This window comes from Grammomys surdaster, unplaced genomic scaffold (assembly GCF_004785775.1).
Source record: "Grammomys surdaster isolate TR1022 unplaced genomic scaffold, NIH_TR_1.0 164, whole genome shotgun sequence".
NCBI classification, from domain to species: domain Eukaryota; kingdom Metazoa; phylum Chordata; class Mammalia; order Rodentia; family Muridae; genus Grammomys; species Grammomys surdaster.
In genome coordinates, this window is record NW_021604612.1 from 3901220 (window position 1) to 3917357 (window position 16138).

Here is a 16138-nt window from a genome sequence, read left to right on the forward strand (position 1 = left end):
GTGTAACCGTGTCTGTGATTAGTGTGCCTACAGTGAATTGGATTGCCGCCTTTGGTAAAGGGCCACTTTATAACACGCGGGCAAATGACTTGGTGTAGTTTTCAAATGAATCACAGTTTTGTTTAAAGACGGAAAGCAGTAGAAGAAGCAAGAGAGCCTTAGGCTCGAGCTGTTCATGCAACCCCAGTCTCTCTCCTCCTCACGCTGTACCCAGGCGATGTCGTGGTCACTGCCCATGTGCCCATTGGCACCGCTTTGCATAAACACTGAGTCACGTGCCAGGTCCAGTGTTCATATTTCCACGTTCCCGTCATTTTCAATAATATCTCAAAACGCCAGGGTTATTTTCATACTTGCTAATTGTAATTGCTTTCCTTTTTGGCAAGGGTTCTTGAGTGATGCATAAAGAACAAGGAAGCCCCCAGTACTGTTTATCTCCGTAATAAATCAGAGCCCTTCTCTTCTCTAAGGCTGAGGCTTAAGACAGTGGCCAGGGTCCTTGTGCCATGCTGAACCTAATGCCATCTTGTTACCTTTACTTCTCTGTGTAAAGTCGAGCCGCTGCCTGTTTTGACCTGTCACACCAACGCATCTCTGATCCCAGTCTCACAGCCCACTGGCTGTGTGTGTTTGGGTGTGTGTGTGTGTCCTTGGAGTTGGGAGAGCCAGGGCCACATGGTGGCGCTACTTCCCTTCCCAAGAGCCTTAGTCTAGTGTTGCAGGAGCAGCGGCTACCCGCCTGCAGTGCCTGTGGCAGTCATGGTCCCTGTGAGTGTCTCGTGCCTGCGTGCTTGACCCCCTCCCCTGAGCACACCTGACTGACTGCTCTTTTGTGTCCAGGAGCTGGAGGAGAAACATCGAGAGGCTCAGGTCTCAGCTCAACACCTAGAAGTACACTTGAAGCAGAAGGAACAGCACTACGAGGAAAAGATCAAAGTAAATGACCTCGTCGTTCTCATTGGGGGGGGGGCATCCGGGCTCTGCATGTGCTACAGCAAAGGGCAGACCAGGGTGGGGGCCGCCCTCCCTGCACGATGCAAGATTAGTGAGTCGGGAGCTTAAACTGTTCCTCAGTCTATGTTGCGGTTCTGTCTTTGGTCATTCGTGTTTAACCCACTGTGATTCGGGCCATGATTGGTTTAGATTTGGCAGTGCTTACCACACTGCACATTCTTGGCTTTTCGTTTTCTTCCTGCATCTCTGAGTTGGTCAGGTATTCCTTCCTTTTGTTTAAAGTCCATCCTTAGGAACTTAATGTTGTGAGGATCTGAGGTTGTTTTGAAAATGTGTTTGTTTTCTCCTCATTTTTAAGTTTTTTGAAGTTTCTACTTACATACGCGTGTGTGTATGTGAGTTTGGCATGTGCATGTGAGTGCAGAGCCCAAGGAGGCCAGAAGAGGGCGCTGAATCCCCTGGAGCTCCAGTTACAGGTGATTGTGAGCTGATGTGGGTGCTGGGAACCCACCTCAGGTCTTCCCCAAGAGCAACCGGCACTCTTTCTTAACCGCTGAGCTATCTGCCCGGCTCTGTTTTTAGAAATGACATGAATTTTATGGTATGAAATACTGACATCCATTCTGATATTTTTTTATACATCTGTCTTTTACATTTCTGTCACCGCCTCTCATGTCTGTCCCTCGCTGGTTTTCCTCTCCCTCTCGGAGAGTCTTCCTCCTGATCTTGTGTTATGTATTTCTTTTTGAATGTGCATTTTATTTGTTGTGTGTAATAATGTCTACCCCCATACTTTCTTTTTAAAACATTATTACCTGAGAATTTGATACATGTGTATAATTGTGCAATACATTCTGGTCATTTTCACCCTTGCTTCCTCCAGCTCCCTCTGTCCTACTCCTACCCCTACCTCCTTCAAGTTCCATCTGTGCTGCCTGTGACACACACACACACACACACACACACACACACACACCAACCTCACCTTAGGGACACCTCGTCTTCCACTGACTGTTCCAGTGCTCTGTGGCTGTCCACCCCACTCTCCTTTGACTTTCATTTTGAAGCCATTGTAAGTCTTAGACTTTTATTCTGAAGTCATGTGTAAGTCTTACTATTACCATCTTGTCAATGAACCTAAGCTTCCCTCTTCCCCCCTCTCCCTTAGTATTTCCTCTGCCTAATTCTAAGTCTTTCCCTGAGCTGTTGGGATGCCGATTTCTTTTAATTTATCCCCGCTTGAAGTTTATGAAATGTGGAATATCTCGGCACGTTTCCCTCTATCCAGGAAATTAGTGTTCAGTATATTTCAAGTATCATTTCTCCATCTTTTGTGTTTTTTTGCTATTTTGAGCCCGTGAATAGAATGCCAGGTCTCCTGGAATCCACGGTCTTCCATGGTCTCCTTTTCTTCATCTCTCTGTGCTATACCTACTGCCTTGCTTTCCACTTCGCTTAACCCTCTCTCAACTGTGTCTAAACTGCTGACCAGCCAACCTACTGAGGTTTCAATGTCAGGGATTTGTTTCATTTCTGGGAAGATAACTCTGTTTCATTCTCAAGCTTACTAAGTTATGGAAGATGATTTTTCAATTCTACGTATTTATCTTCAGGCCTGCAGTAGGCATAGCTGTCTGATAATTGGTGTTTTTGAAGATTGGATTTTCACCCCTCTCTCTTTCTCTCTCATGATCTCTGTTCCCTTTCGTCTATGTGTCAGGCCGCCCGTTTTTTCTGGAATATCATTAATGGGAACTTTCACCTTCTTGAGAGGCTTTAAAGGCTCAGAGCCGGAAGCTTAAGTTGGTTGGGTTCAGAAAATGCCTCCAGTTAGAAACAGCTTTGTATCTTTCTTAGTGTGCCTCTTCTTGGGTTTTTGGTCTGAAATATTCTACTACTTTTGTCAGCCCTCCCCACCTCCACCTCCTGAGACCTGAGCCTCACTCCCTGCGCATGGCTTTGGTCATTGTATCCTATGTGATTGCTCCCCTAACCAGACACTGTAGTCTGGGATTTGTACTGGCTTCCAGACTTTAATGTCTGGAGTGAGACTTTGTATGGTAGGTGATGACAGTCTCGCCTGTGGAATCTACTGTGCTGTTTGTAAGAGGAGACCCAAGTGCTGGTTAAAAGGCATGTTCTGTCTTACATATCTAACCCCTGCCCCACCCCCTGTCTTTGTGATCATCTATCTTCCTGCTAGTCGGACCCCGTCAAAGCCGAGATCCTTCCATTCTCTGTGGAGGCTTGACCCTTCAGGTCCACATGCAGCTCTTATTGAGATCCATCAGTGCCGAGGTCAGGGTCTGATTTAGAACAGCCATCTTGACCACGCCTCCTTTGCCTTAGCTCCCTGAAGAAAAGGAGCCCCCCCCACCAGACTGGGCTGTGCATGTGTTATGTAGTCTCTGTCCCTCTGGCTAGACAGAACTTTACGTTCTAGACCCCTGGGGAATACTCAGAAAAAGCTGTTTTCCTTCTGCCTCCTCTCCTGGGATCCACACAGGCGTCTGCTTGTTAACCTTGCCGCATTGTGTTCTGGTTCCAGCTTGTCTAAGGCTGTCTCTGTCATAGCTCTGGCTGTACCCTGGATCCACTGTGTTCTTGCTTGTAATTTTAGAACCACTCTCAGAAATCCAACAGAGCGGTCACTGCATCATCCCACTGAGCACTCCGCTCTTCATGACCCAGCTCGCAACCTTCCGGTCTCCACAAACGTTCCCTCTTCCCCCAACCAGTCAATTCTAGTTGAAAGCCTTCTTTGAAATGTGTTCTTTCCTTTCTCCTGTGGGCCCCTTCCCTGCTGACTGGCTCTTTTTTTGAGAGAGATGTCCTGAGAAGCTGTAAAGGGCCCTTCACAATAGACGTTTTGGGAAAGGCATACTTCAGATCTGTCTGTGACCCGGATTCTGGCCGGCTGCATTCCCAGGCTCCTCTTGCTTGTTGTTCTTGATGGCAGTGGGTGTCGGTCGCAAAGGCAAAACGAGTTCTTTGAGACGAGGAACATAGGGTCTTACTTGGTCAAAGGCTCGGGGGACTTCAATATCTTCTTTCCTCTCTGTCCCTCGGGGTTTTAGTGATTGGTTGGGCCAAGTGCCTCGTAGAGCATTAGACCAAGCTGGTATTTGGTGACACCATTACCATGTTGTTTTTCCTCTTTAGGAATAGCAGGTGCTCACGAGGTAGCAGTGTGAGCCCTGGGAACAGTGTCTTTCTCCAGGGACTTTTCATCCTGGTGACATCAGAGGAAAAGAACCATCTTTCCCCCCCCCTCTTTTATATTCTCTTCCCCACCCACATACTGCCGGGCAACAGCTTCTTATCCCTGGCTGTGTCAGAACATCAGCCTCAGTCCCCCAGACTTCCCCTGGCCCTTCAGCTCCTCTCATTCTGAGATGCATGGCTTGGGAGGCTCCAGAAGTCACTTTATACAAATTAGGAGCAAGGCATGTTCCGAAAACTACTGGTGTATTGGCTAAGAAAAATACCCCCAGGTAATGTAACGTTTTCAAATGCTAGGCGCTTCGCTCTACAGGACTAGGTGGTGACCATACACTCTCTCTCCCCCTCCCTCTCTATCTTCCCCCTCCCTCTCCCCCCTCCTTCCCTTGTGTGCACACACACTCGTCTTTGGAGCTGCTGACTTTACAGTAGGCCCCTCATTCATGGTCACCTAATTTTTGTCCTTTGGCACCTCGCTCATGCCGGCTCATCTTCTTGGTGAATAGACGCTGTTTCACCTTCCCTTGGAGTCTGGCTACCTGGTCCTCTGCTGCCTCTCCTCCTCTCCTCCCGCTCCCCCAGCTTAGCTTCCTGGGATATTTACATCTTATATCTCTGTAGGTGTTGGACAATCAGATAAAGAAGGACCTGGCGGACAAGGAGAGTCTGGAGACCATGATGCAGAGACATGAAGAGGAGGCCCACGAGAAGGGCAAGATCCTCAGCGAGCAGAAGGCGGTGGGTGTCAAGACTTACACGCCAACTTCCCAGGGAGGGGTTATGGGTGAGGCCAAGAGTCACCCCGTTTGATCTGGTAACATGCTCTCTCCATGATATCCTACAAGGTTTCTAGGTACCAGGAAGCTTTCTCGGAAACAGCTTCTTGTCCCAAAAGAACGGTGGCGGATTCCTGAATGTGAATGGCTGTCTGCTGCTGTGTGGTCTTTCTGAGCGCCTCTGGACAGTGCCCAGTGGCCCTCAGTCTCCCACAGCGCTCTCTTTTTTTTTTTTAATTTTCTAGTCTCTCTCCCATCCAATGTAAACTTTCTGGGCATGGGACTGGTCTGTGATACTTGCAAATCTGTATTGTTCCAGACCCCCACTGGGGCTCTCCACCCCAGAATTCCCAAGGGAAGGAAGGACTGGGCGTGTAGTTCGGTGCTTGCATGCATAAGGACACTGGGTTTGCCGCCCTCGTCCTCCAGTCTCTCTGAGGGAGGGTCCTGCCTGCATCCACCCTCCTCCACCCTCAACTCCTGCTGTTTAATAAGTTAGGAAAAGGCACATCTAGTGCAATATGTTACATATGTCCCTGTATGTTCAGGTCAGATGCTCCTGAAGGCCCAGGTCATATACAGAGGACTCTGGGATGTAGACAGGCCTGCTTCTGTGTAGGATGGCGGCCTCCCACACAGGCCCTGCTGTGCATTTTTTTGACACAGGCCACTTAGTGAGAAGACCCTGGTTTCAGTTGGGAAAACAGCTGAATACCATCCGCTGGACAGTGACACCTGCGACACCTCTCATTGCCTCTGGCCAACCTGTGGGTTTCTAAGGAGATTTTGAGTTCGGCTCCCAAGGCCCACTTTAGCCCCTCTCTCACGTGACCACTGACGTGCGCGGTGTCTCCTGTGTTTCAGATGATCAACGCAATGGACTCCAAGATCCGATCCCTGGAGCAGAGGATTGTGGAGCTGTCAGAAGCCAACAAGCTTGCGGCAAACAGCAGTCTCTTCACCCAGAGGAACATGTAAGCGTGCTTCCCATGCCTGGCCGTCTCTGCTGGCACAGAAAGTCTGTTCTTTTGTCCGATGGAACTCCCAACTGGTTCAGTCACGTGCACACATCGGCTCAGCCTTCCTGGGCACACTTGTGTAGTGTTACTGTCCTCTGAAGGGTCTCGATCCTCTGAAGCCTCGCTTTGAGTCCGGTACTCCTGAGTACCTCAAGCCCCTACCGGACCGCAGAGTACTCCTGAGTACCTCAAGCCCCTACCGGACCGCAGAGTACTCCTGAGTACCTCAAGCCCCTACCGGACCGCAGAGGTTTGCTGATTCTAGTGAGGCTGGTCATAGTTTGGTTTGGGGAGACTGCTGTCCCTCTTCCTCATCCTGACTTGCTTTTAGTCAGCAGGCGGGGACATCCTCCTGTGCACTCAGCTTTCAGCTGTGCATTCCGCTGCTGGGGGCTATACAAGGATGGCCAGGTTCATGGGTGCTCTGGTCCCAGTCTTCCTGCCAGAAGGATTCCATTCCTCAGGAATGTTTATCCCTTTAGAGATCTGTGAAAACTTTCCCATCTTAACATGAGCCAGAAGGATGAGATGCTGTGAGGTCTAGGTTTTGATACTTGTTGCAGTTGGTTGAATGAGAGAGCCCCCACAGGGCTCTGGAAAGAGCAAGATTCTTTTTCTGGACGGCAGTGTCTTTCACAAAGCGTGGGTTACAAACTGAGGAGGACACCTCTCCTCAAAGGAGTCCTCTTGCTTCTCTGTAAACAGGCTCAAAAGAGAAAAACGAAAAGGTCTGCCGAGGGCGTGACACGCAGCATCTGTGGCTTGACCTTACTTAATCCAGCAGGCGAGGGACTCAAAGCACGGATGACTGAAAGGCTGCCAGGCTCCTCACACTGATGAGCCTGCATCAGGGCGGGGCTAACCTTGGCGTGCCTACAGCCCACTCACTGAAGATGAACCTTCTCACTCTGTCTCTGTCTGTTATCCCAGGGAGACATGTTTACCTCTGTTAATTCTCTTTGGATGCCCCCACCCCACCCCTACCAGGAAGGCCCAGGAAGAGATGATTTCAGAACTCAGGCAGCAGAAATTTTACCTGGAGACACAGGCTGGGAAGCTAGAGGCCCAGAACCGAAAGCTGGAAGAGCAGCTGGAGAAGATTAGCCACCAAGATCACAGTGACAAGAGTCGGCTGCTGGAGCTGGAGACGAGGCTGAGGGAGGTGAGGATGAGGGCTGGTCCCTGGAGAGGTTTGGCCGAGGGCATCTGGTCCCGGAGCCAGCCAGCTTCCAAGGGTAAGCACACAGCTGAGGCCTTGTACATGGTGACTAAGAATAGAGACTAGGCCATATGGCTTCAAGTTTGAATTCACCTCTATTACCAGTTGAGAAAATAGTATTGTATGTGTGCACACGTTTACACATGCCACAGCACGCCTGTGGCAGTCAGAGGACAACTTTTGGGAGTTTGGTTTTCTCCTACCTCTTAGGCTCTGGGGATCAAACTCGGCTTGTTCAGGCTTTGCCGCAAGCCCTTTAACCTGTTGAGCCTTCTTGCTGGCCCTGTAGTTTTCTGTTTACAACTAATAAGTCCGTGCTTCAGTCTTCTCATCTGTGAAGTGTCCGTGGTGATGCTTCTCTCTTTTAAGGTCATGTGGGGGGGTTGTGCAGGTTGATGCATCTGTCTGACAGTGGTTAAGCAGTTAGCTCTCACTCCAGCAGGACTTTTGAGGACCAGTATATGTACAGTACAGGCAGGAGGCTGGCTACAGACCTACAACTGAGGCAGAGGTGTCCTAACGACGGCAGATTCAAAGACAACCAGGCTTCCCTTTGCCTGACAGAGGGAAACCGGGCAAGGCCATGCTTTTCAGAGGACACAGCAAGGCTGGGGACAGTGCTGAGTTTCATCAAAGCCAGGAAGTTAGCTGCAGCTGCCCGTTGTGGATTTGTTAAGTACCTACTGTGTGCCAGTTAGTTAGCCAGGGTTTACCGTGCTAATGCCAGATGAGTGTTTCTGACCTCAGGGGCGTATCCAGCGAGCTGACCCCAAGCCAGCAGGACTGGAAAGCCATTCTTCCAAGTCAGATGCCCAGGCAGGCAGGAGGATAGTGTCTCGTGCAGAGCAGACACACGTAGTTATGATGGGGTTTGCAGAAGAGCATATTCTCTTTCCTAAGGAAGAGACTGCAGTGGAGAAGAGATACTCACAGCTACAGAGTCGAGCTCCAAAGACAACATAATTCCCTTTCTGGGGGCTGCCAAGGTCTGGGTCCCTCCATTAGCATCACCCAGAGCTTCTTATAAGGTGATCCCAGGCATCAGCTTTTTATTGCAAGTTCTCTGAGACAGAGACAATCCTGTCTCAGCCTCCTGAGGGGTACTGGGTACCGTACTCATGAGCCATGGAGCATGGCTCAATTGCTTTTTAAAATGGAATTCAGAAGAGGAATTTGTAGTTAGTTTTTAAAGTTTCCTTCCTTCCCTTGATTTTTAAGCAAGTGGTCTATACAACTGAGGTCCTCCTTGGAGTGCGGGAATTGGTCTCACATGAATCATCCAGGCTATACTCCATTCTTCACAGAAAAGTCATCCTTAAGAGTGTGGTGCAGATAACCCAGATAGATACTCTGCTCTCGGCCTGGGCTTGGCAGCTGTCTTTGTCTCTCCTTTCCACATCTGTCTATCAGTCGGTCTGTCTGTCCGTCTTACTGAGCCTGTGCCATGGAGTAGCTCACCTGGGACACCAGAGTCCTTGGGGAAGCTTGCTGGCAGTGGTTCTTTCTTGAATGGGTCACCACTTTCCCCCACCCCGAGGATGGTAGGAGAAACTTAAAATGTTTCATAAGAGGCTCAGGGCTCTGTGTTCTCTCCCTGGGAGTTTTAGAGTTTAGCTCCAAATAGAACAAGGCCAGTCTGTCTTCTCTGGGTGACATGCTGGTACTGAGACTCGGGATAGAGGCCTCAACCTCAAGTCTGCTCTGCCTTAAAGGGCCCCGAGCTCCTCGTAGCCTCTGTGTACAGTGGCAGCTCTTTCTATGCCCCCACCTCCCCTCCGGAGCTTCTGAGTACTTACGCTAAGTGCCCAGCGTCCAGCTACCTGATTCCTCCCTGACTCCCTCTCACCCGTGCCTCCTGGTTTTGCCAAAGGACATCCTGGGAATTTTTGGGCTTGTTGGTAGAGTCCCAGCCTGCTCTGACAGCTGGCATTTTAATGAGACAAACAGTAAGACGTCATGTTTGCAAACACCAACTCCCACCATACTTCCTGGGTTCGAATGCCAGCCCTGCCATATTTTTATTTAGTGGGTTTTTTTTTTTAAAGCTGTGTAACATTTGCATAATTGCCTGATCTCCTCGAGGTGTGGTTTGCTCATCTGTAGAGCGGAGGTAACAGTGACTCCCCGCTCTTCAGGTCCTCGGGGAGCCGCCTTGAGCGGCGCTGGTACCGTTAAACAGTGTTTTCTGCGGTCACACTGTCAGGGTTCCTGTCACTCGAGGATCTTGGCCTCCTGCGTTAGCTCTCACTCGAATGTTAAGGACTGCCGGGTCTAGATGGGCACCAGGGCCTTTCTCTTGAATCTCTGAGCCGTTGTTACAGAAGACTGTAGACCTCCACACTGGAGTGTCTCCTGTGGGGGTGAAGTTCAGCCGAATCGCCTGTCTTTCCCTGTCACACCGGCTCTTCTCACTGACCTTGCTCCCTGGGAGGCCCATCTGGAAATACCACAGACATGTCACTCTCCTCTGTCCCTTGTTCCCTCCTGCCCTGTTCAAATTAGCCACAAGTATTGTTTCAAACCTCTTGCAATTCCCTTTTCACTTTGCTCTGGTGAGCTGAGATTGGGATGTTGCCTTTTCTGAAGTTCCTTCTCTGCTGGATGTGGTCCCCGTATCCCGCGATTGTCAGCTCCTGTAGGTAGCCCTGCCTGTGAGGACAGCAAGCGTCACTTACTTGTTTGGCATGGTCCTGGGATGCCTTCGTCCCTCTTCTGGTCTTGCTCATTTTGGCCCCTCTTGGACGCCTCACTTTCCCTGACTGAAAAACATCTCCATCGAACTTGACCTGGGCCCTTTGCATGCTAGGTTCACGCAAAATCCTGTGTTCTGTCTCCAGCCCTTTCACCATTTGACTTGCCTCTTGTCCATTGTTACTTTATGATTTTTTCATGTTTATGTTTGTATGTGTATCATGCATGTGCAGTGCCTGCAAAGGCCAGAAGAGGGCGTCAGATCTCCTGGAACTAAAGTCTCTTGCTTTGCCCTTCTGTCTAACGCCATCTCCCTCCATCTCGCTGAGCTTGCCCTGCCTGCCCGGGGACCTCTTCCGGGCCCTCTGTGTCCCCAGGGAAGCTTGGTGCACTTTGTGTTGGTCTGTGCCCCCCCCCCCCCCCCAAGGCCAGTGGAGGACGTCAGCTCACAGGGAGCTGGAGTTACAGGTGATGGTGAGCGGCCTGGTGTGGGTGCAGGGAACTGAGCTCGGGCCCTCGGCAGGAGTCAGCTGCTGGACCTCTGCTGCTTCTCCAGCAGCCTTCCGTGTCCCGACCGTCACACTTGACTGCAGACAGCAACTGTCGTCTGCGTCCTCAGCTCGAAGGCACAGGCTGTCTTTCCTCTCCGTATCCTCCTCTGTGCAGACATCACCCATTAATTTCCCTTAAATGAATGCATAAACCATCAAGTAGAAGGATAGATGTTCGGGCAGATGGAGGGAAGGGTGCGTACCTCAAAACATGACATTATTGCCGGCTACCTAATGGGAATAAATCAGCATGAGAATGTCTAGAAGAAACAGAATCCAGCCCCTTGTGGCATTTGTGTTCTGACTATGAAGGTGTCTTTGTTACTAATAGATGTTATTTCTATCCAGTTACCTTTAAATGTTCTTCTCATCCAGATGATTCATTAGGGCTTCATCCGAGACTCCCTTGTCTGTCTGTCTCTCTGTCTGTCTTCCTTTGGAAGCCTTCCTAAGCATCTGAGTAAGGAATGGTCAGTCGGGCTTGGGCCCCAGGACTCCGCTCACTGCTCCCCAAACCTGCAGCTGCCCAAATGCCTTTGGGAAGAGAGGGAAGCATTTGCATAGAACCTCTATGTGTCACTGTGTTACAGGCCACAGAGGACACCACTGCTCTGCAACTATTCTCGAGAAGCTACACCGGCGGGGTGGTAGTGGGGGCAGGCCTTTAGTCCCAGCACTCAGGAGGCAGAAGCAGGTCTAGTCTACAGAGCAAGTTCCAGGATAGCCTGGGCTACACAGAGAAACCCTGTCTAGAAAAAACAAAAAGAAAAAAGCAAAACAAAGACACAGCAGACACTGTCCTGTCCAGGGGAGGATGACATTCCTGTCTGTGTGCAGGCATGGTCAACACAGCCACAGTCTCTCTGAATACTTTCAGTCTGTGGCTGAATGAACCCATGGCTTTGCGGCAGGCTGTGTCTTCACCGCCTCTCTCTACAGTCTACTGAGCGTGTAACCCCTCCACAGGTCAGCTTGGAGCACGAGGAGCAGAAGCTGGAGCTGAAGCGGCAGCTCACGGAGCTGCAGCTGTCCCTGCAGGAGCGCGAGTCGCAGCTGACGGCCCTGCAGGCCGCCCGGGCAGCCCTGGAGAGCCAGCTCCGCCAGGCGAAGACAGAGCTGGAGGAGACGACCGCAGAAGCCGAGGAGGAGATCCAGGCGCTCACGGTGAGTCTGCGTGCCTCTCCGGCAGGTTCAGGTCTTAGCTGGAATGAGACTAGGCGCCAAGTGTTTACTCTTAGAGATGTCAGGAGAAAGGGGGAAAAACATCCCTGGTGCGGATGGTGGGTGGAAAAGTAGCCTGTGTAGATAGGCTTCTCCTTTGTTGGAACTGATACACTAGCTCATCCGGGAAGATCCTCCCTCCCGTGCACTTGAAAAATCCCTCCTGTATTTACCTGTTGTTCCTCTTTGTAAAGCAGTCATTGTTACATGTAAGGTTCCTTTTCAGCCACAGTCTGTGTACTTGGGTCTTCTACTTAGGTTTTTAACAGTCAGAAGATAATCATTTCTGTCCCACGATCATCTATTTCCAAGACCCTTTCCTGGGACTTGGTTTCGTTTTGTTCCTGTTTCACATTGTTCCTGCTTGGTCTTGTTTGTGTTCCTGTTTCTTTTAAGGCATAGATTCCATTTTATGTCTTTATTTTATTTTGTGAATGTTTTAAGATGAGGACTTGTTGTGTCGTCCTGGGTGGTCTTGAGTTTATAATCCCCCTGCGTCTGTTCCCCATTTGCTGGAGCCCAGGTGCACAGTCCCATGCTTTCTGGGTTTTTCTTTCTCTCCCCCTTTGGTTCATTGTTATTTAGTAGTAAGTGTGTCTGTGTGGATCTACACTGTGTGAGTACAGTACCTGCAGAGGCCACAAGAGGGCGTCAGAGTCCCTGGAGCTCAGGTTGCAGGATATTGTGAACCACCAGACATGGTGCTGGCAACCAACCTTGGGTCCTCTAGAACCTCATTATCTGGAATTGCAGGACCCATTCTTCACCCATGAGCCATCTCTCCAGTCTTGTTCATGTTTTTTTTTTTTTTTTTTTTTTTATAATGCTTTTGGTATGATCTCTGTGAGAAAAACTCTCCCGAATGAGAGAGATTCTCTCCAAAAGCAACCTGTGAAACCTGCTGTTTCTGAGAGACAAGTTTACCGAGCTGGAGAGAGCTCTTCTGCAGTTGAACATGGAAAGGCAGCACCAGCCTCACACCTCCATTCTTTCTGAAAGACTTGGCCATCCACCCCCCACCACCAGCGACCATTCTACAAGGACAGATCCAGGATGACAGGCAGAACTCATAGAGGCTTACCTGGGGAACTCCAAGCATTAGCTTCCAGAGCAGGATGCTCCCGCTGAGGTGACCAGGATGCTCTGGGTGGGTGATCCATCTCCCCCACTTCAGGACAGTCTAGTTAGAGAACCCCATTACTGAGGGCTGCAGAGACAGCTACATGGTTAAGAGCACTTGCTTCTATTCCAGAAGACCTGCGTTTGGTTCCCAGCACCCATATTGGGTAACTCCCAGCTCAAGGGGATCTGATGCCCTCTTCTGGGCCTCCACAGGCACTGCACCCCCCTTCCCAACCCCCCCCCCCCCAAACTCACACACAAGTAAAGATAAACCTTTAAGGAAAGCAAGCAAGCCCTGTTGCTTTTGGAAGGCTGCGTGGTGGGCACAGACTCTGACAGTGGAATGAGCTTTAGTGGCTATATTAGACATGCCCACACATTTCTCATAGTAACACACTGTTCCTGCCAAGCAGATGGGCACAGGCATGCCTGCTGGTCAGGGTGCCCCTTTCTCTGGGCAGGGCACAATGCAGCTGATTTATTCAGTGATGTTTTTAAATGGGTATCTTATCCGTTCCAATCCACGTGGATGCTGGCCCTGTCTATACCAGCTAGTCAGTGCTTCTGCATCTCTCAGAGCAGAGTTAACTTCTATAGGTCTTTAGCATGGGCTTTTCATGACTTACCTTGTTTAAAAGGTATGTGTGTGTGTATGTGTGTGTGTGTGTGTGTGTGTGTGTGTCTTTAAACTAGTTTTATTCTTACTAGTTGCCTCCTGTTGTTGGGTTTAGGAAATCCCATCATTTAAACAGGATTGAGAATGTGATGTTTTAGGGATGGGTTCTTGCGGAGACCAGTGAAGGCCACAGTGGTTCGCATGACAGCGGTGACAGTGTACCTCCTGTAGGGAAGCCCTGTGCGGCCTTGGTTCGCATGACAGCGGTGATAGAGTACCTCCTATAGGGAAGCCCTGTGCGGCCTTGGTTTTCTGGGACTTCCGCCAAGTGTGGGTATTGATCGAGCCCTAAAGTTCTATCATCTCTACGAGAACACTCATTACGATGCCACGTGTCCCCAGTATCTAGTTGGGGGGTGGGGTGGGGAGATAGTGATGCCGTCTCTTTGTTTTATGTTCTGCTTTGAGAATGGATTGAAAGCAGTTTGGCAAGATATAAAAGGCGGACACAATCCGATCGAAGAGGCAAACAGAAAGTAGGCGCACGGAAGGCAAACCGGAGCAAGGGAGGACGGGAATGGTCGTTGAGGAGTCCGTGCCAGCGGGAGAGCCACTGTTGCTGAATGCACTGTGTCATCTACTTTCCCCCTGTGTGAGCATCCGAGCTCCGACAGGAGCAGAGCGACATCAGCAAGTCACTCCGTGGATGAGGAGGCACTTTCTGCGTGCCTAACACTGACGCTAGCCCTCTCTCCCTAGGGGATCAGCTCGTGATTCCTTTTTCTTGGCAGTGCCCAAAGATGAAATACGCATCTCGCTGCTCTGTGGGGATCAGGAGGGCAGGCAGCGGCCATGCGTCTTCCCATGCCCCTGTTTGGACGGAGGAGGACATAAAATAGAGCGTGCGTCACCGCCGTTTATCTGTGGGAAATGAGTCCCTTAAATCCTGCCCTGCTGCTGGGTGGAGTGTGCCGTGTCTCCTGGCTGCTTGAAGCCTCACACAGCAGCTAGTCACGACTTAATTTAGTCGGATGAGATCACTGCCTCCAAGAATCTTTACAAAGAAACAAAACAAAAGCCTTCGCTCGTTCTAAAAACTCAGACTCTCTCTCGCTCTTACACATGAAGGTACATGGAACCTAGGCTTTGCTCAAACTCCTGGGAGAAGAAGCCCGGCTGGCCAGAATGGCGCCCCAGCCTGAGAGGGCCTGAGGCCACACAGAAGACCCCTGCCTGAGGTAGAAAGAAACTGCAGAAACGCCGTGGGCCAGGCAGCTGTTGGCAGACGTGTCCTGGGGAACCCCCTTCCAATCCTGTCCTAGAGAAGCACGCCCCCCCCAATAATGCTTCCGTTCCTGTCCATTCCAAGGTTCCTTGCCGTTTTTTCCTCCTCCTCCTTGACAGGGTCTCAGACCTGCTTCTGGGCAGCATGGAGCTGCTATGTAAATGCCTTGGTTGACGTGGTTCTAAGAAAAGGAGAAATTGCCATAAATGCATGCTTTCTTCCTTTCTCATTGTTCAAGGCCCACATTCAGATCCAACACGGGCATCAATCAAGTTAGATCAGCCGGATCTAAAACAATCTGGCAGGACGTGAGCCTCCCGGCAGGATGTTTGCATCAGTAGAAAGAAATGGTCAAATGGGCTATTGTTGATTAATTCAAAGAGGCAGTCATCCTCCAGGCTGGGAGGGGACCAGTTTACCTGGTGCGGCTCCACCCCAGGACAAGTTAGACGGAGCTCAGTTAAGTTACAATTCTCCACTGAAAGACCTTGGCAGGAACAGCTGGGGGTCTTTGTGCCTGCTTGTTCCCCCATCCTCTCCTCACCCATCCTGTTGATCGCTTTTGCACTGAAATTGGCGGAGATTGAGTCAAGGCAGGCACCTGCGGCAGGGTTAGACTGCAACAGGGCCACGCTACTGAATTTTCTGTCCGCATTTGATCCAGAAGATGGCACCATCTCTTCCTGGGAGGTAGAGACCCCGAGGTGTACCGCTGTGTTTTGGATGTCACAGTTACTCTGAGTAGCCTGGGAGAGAAGTGGCGAGCACCTGTGTGCGCCAGCAAGGCTTCGTGGGTGGCTCCGTGGTCCTGACCCCATGGTCCTTTACTCATTTGGTTAAGAGGTTTTGGCTGAATAATGAGCCGAAAGCTGGGAGCACTAATGAAAAGATCCTGTTCCCTACGCAGCGCGATTACAGAGCCCAAGCCATCGCCTTTGATTTGTTGGATTCATTAATCAAGCAGGCTCTAATTCCTTCACACAAACATCAAGCCTCATATTTAATTAGTAAGCTGTTGGCGTAATAGGCAAGATGTGAACCTGGGGCATGGGAGTGCAGAAAGGATGGAGCCCACAGGCTGTGACTCCCAGAAAAGAAGGCAGACACCCATGCACTGCCTGCCTGGCCTCAGCCTTGTCTTCCTTCATTCCTTCATCCAGAATGAATCGCCTTCGATCATTCAGTTCCTGGATAAAAAAAATACAACTTTCATTGTTTACAATAACCCTTTAGCGTCACCAGAGCTGGGCAGCCGCCCACCCTCTGTGCTGGCGTCACCAGAGCTGGGTAGCTGCCTACCCTCTGTGCTCTTAGAATCTATTCCCTATCGACAACCCCGAGTTATCACTTACTATGTTTCATCTGGACTGCTCTTAACTCCGATTGGGCAGCCCTCAGGGCCACGTTCTCTTGCCTCCTAACCCATGGCAGCTTCCCTTATCCAGGAACTAAATGATCAAAG

At 50.3% G+C, this 16138-nt stretch overlaps 1 protein-coding gene across 5 annotated transcripts in view; it reads left to right on the top strand.

Moving 5' to 3' along the window:
* Cit (citron rho-interacting serine/threonine kinase) overlaps positions 1 to 16138 on the top strand; it is a 166973-nt gene that overhangs the window by 95499 nt on the left and 55336 nt on the right. For all 5 annotated transcript variants that reach the window (XM_028765441.1, XM_028765442.1, XM_028765438.1 and 2 more), the window contains 5 exons: positions 841 to 936; positions 4798 to 4914; positions 5817 to 5926; positions 6959 to 7133; positions 11399 to 11596. In XM_028765441.1, coding sequence (XP_028621274.1) covers positions 841 to 936; positions 4798 to 4914; positions 5817 to 5926; positions 6959 to 7133; positions 11399 to 11596 — 696 coding nt within the window. The remainder of the gene's footprint in view (positions 1 to 840; positions 937 to 4797; positions 4915 to 5816; positions 5927 to 6958; positions 7134 to 11398; positions 11597 to 16138) is intronic.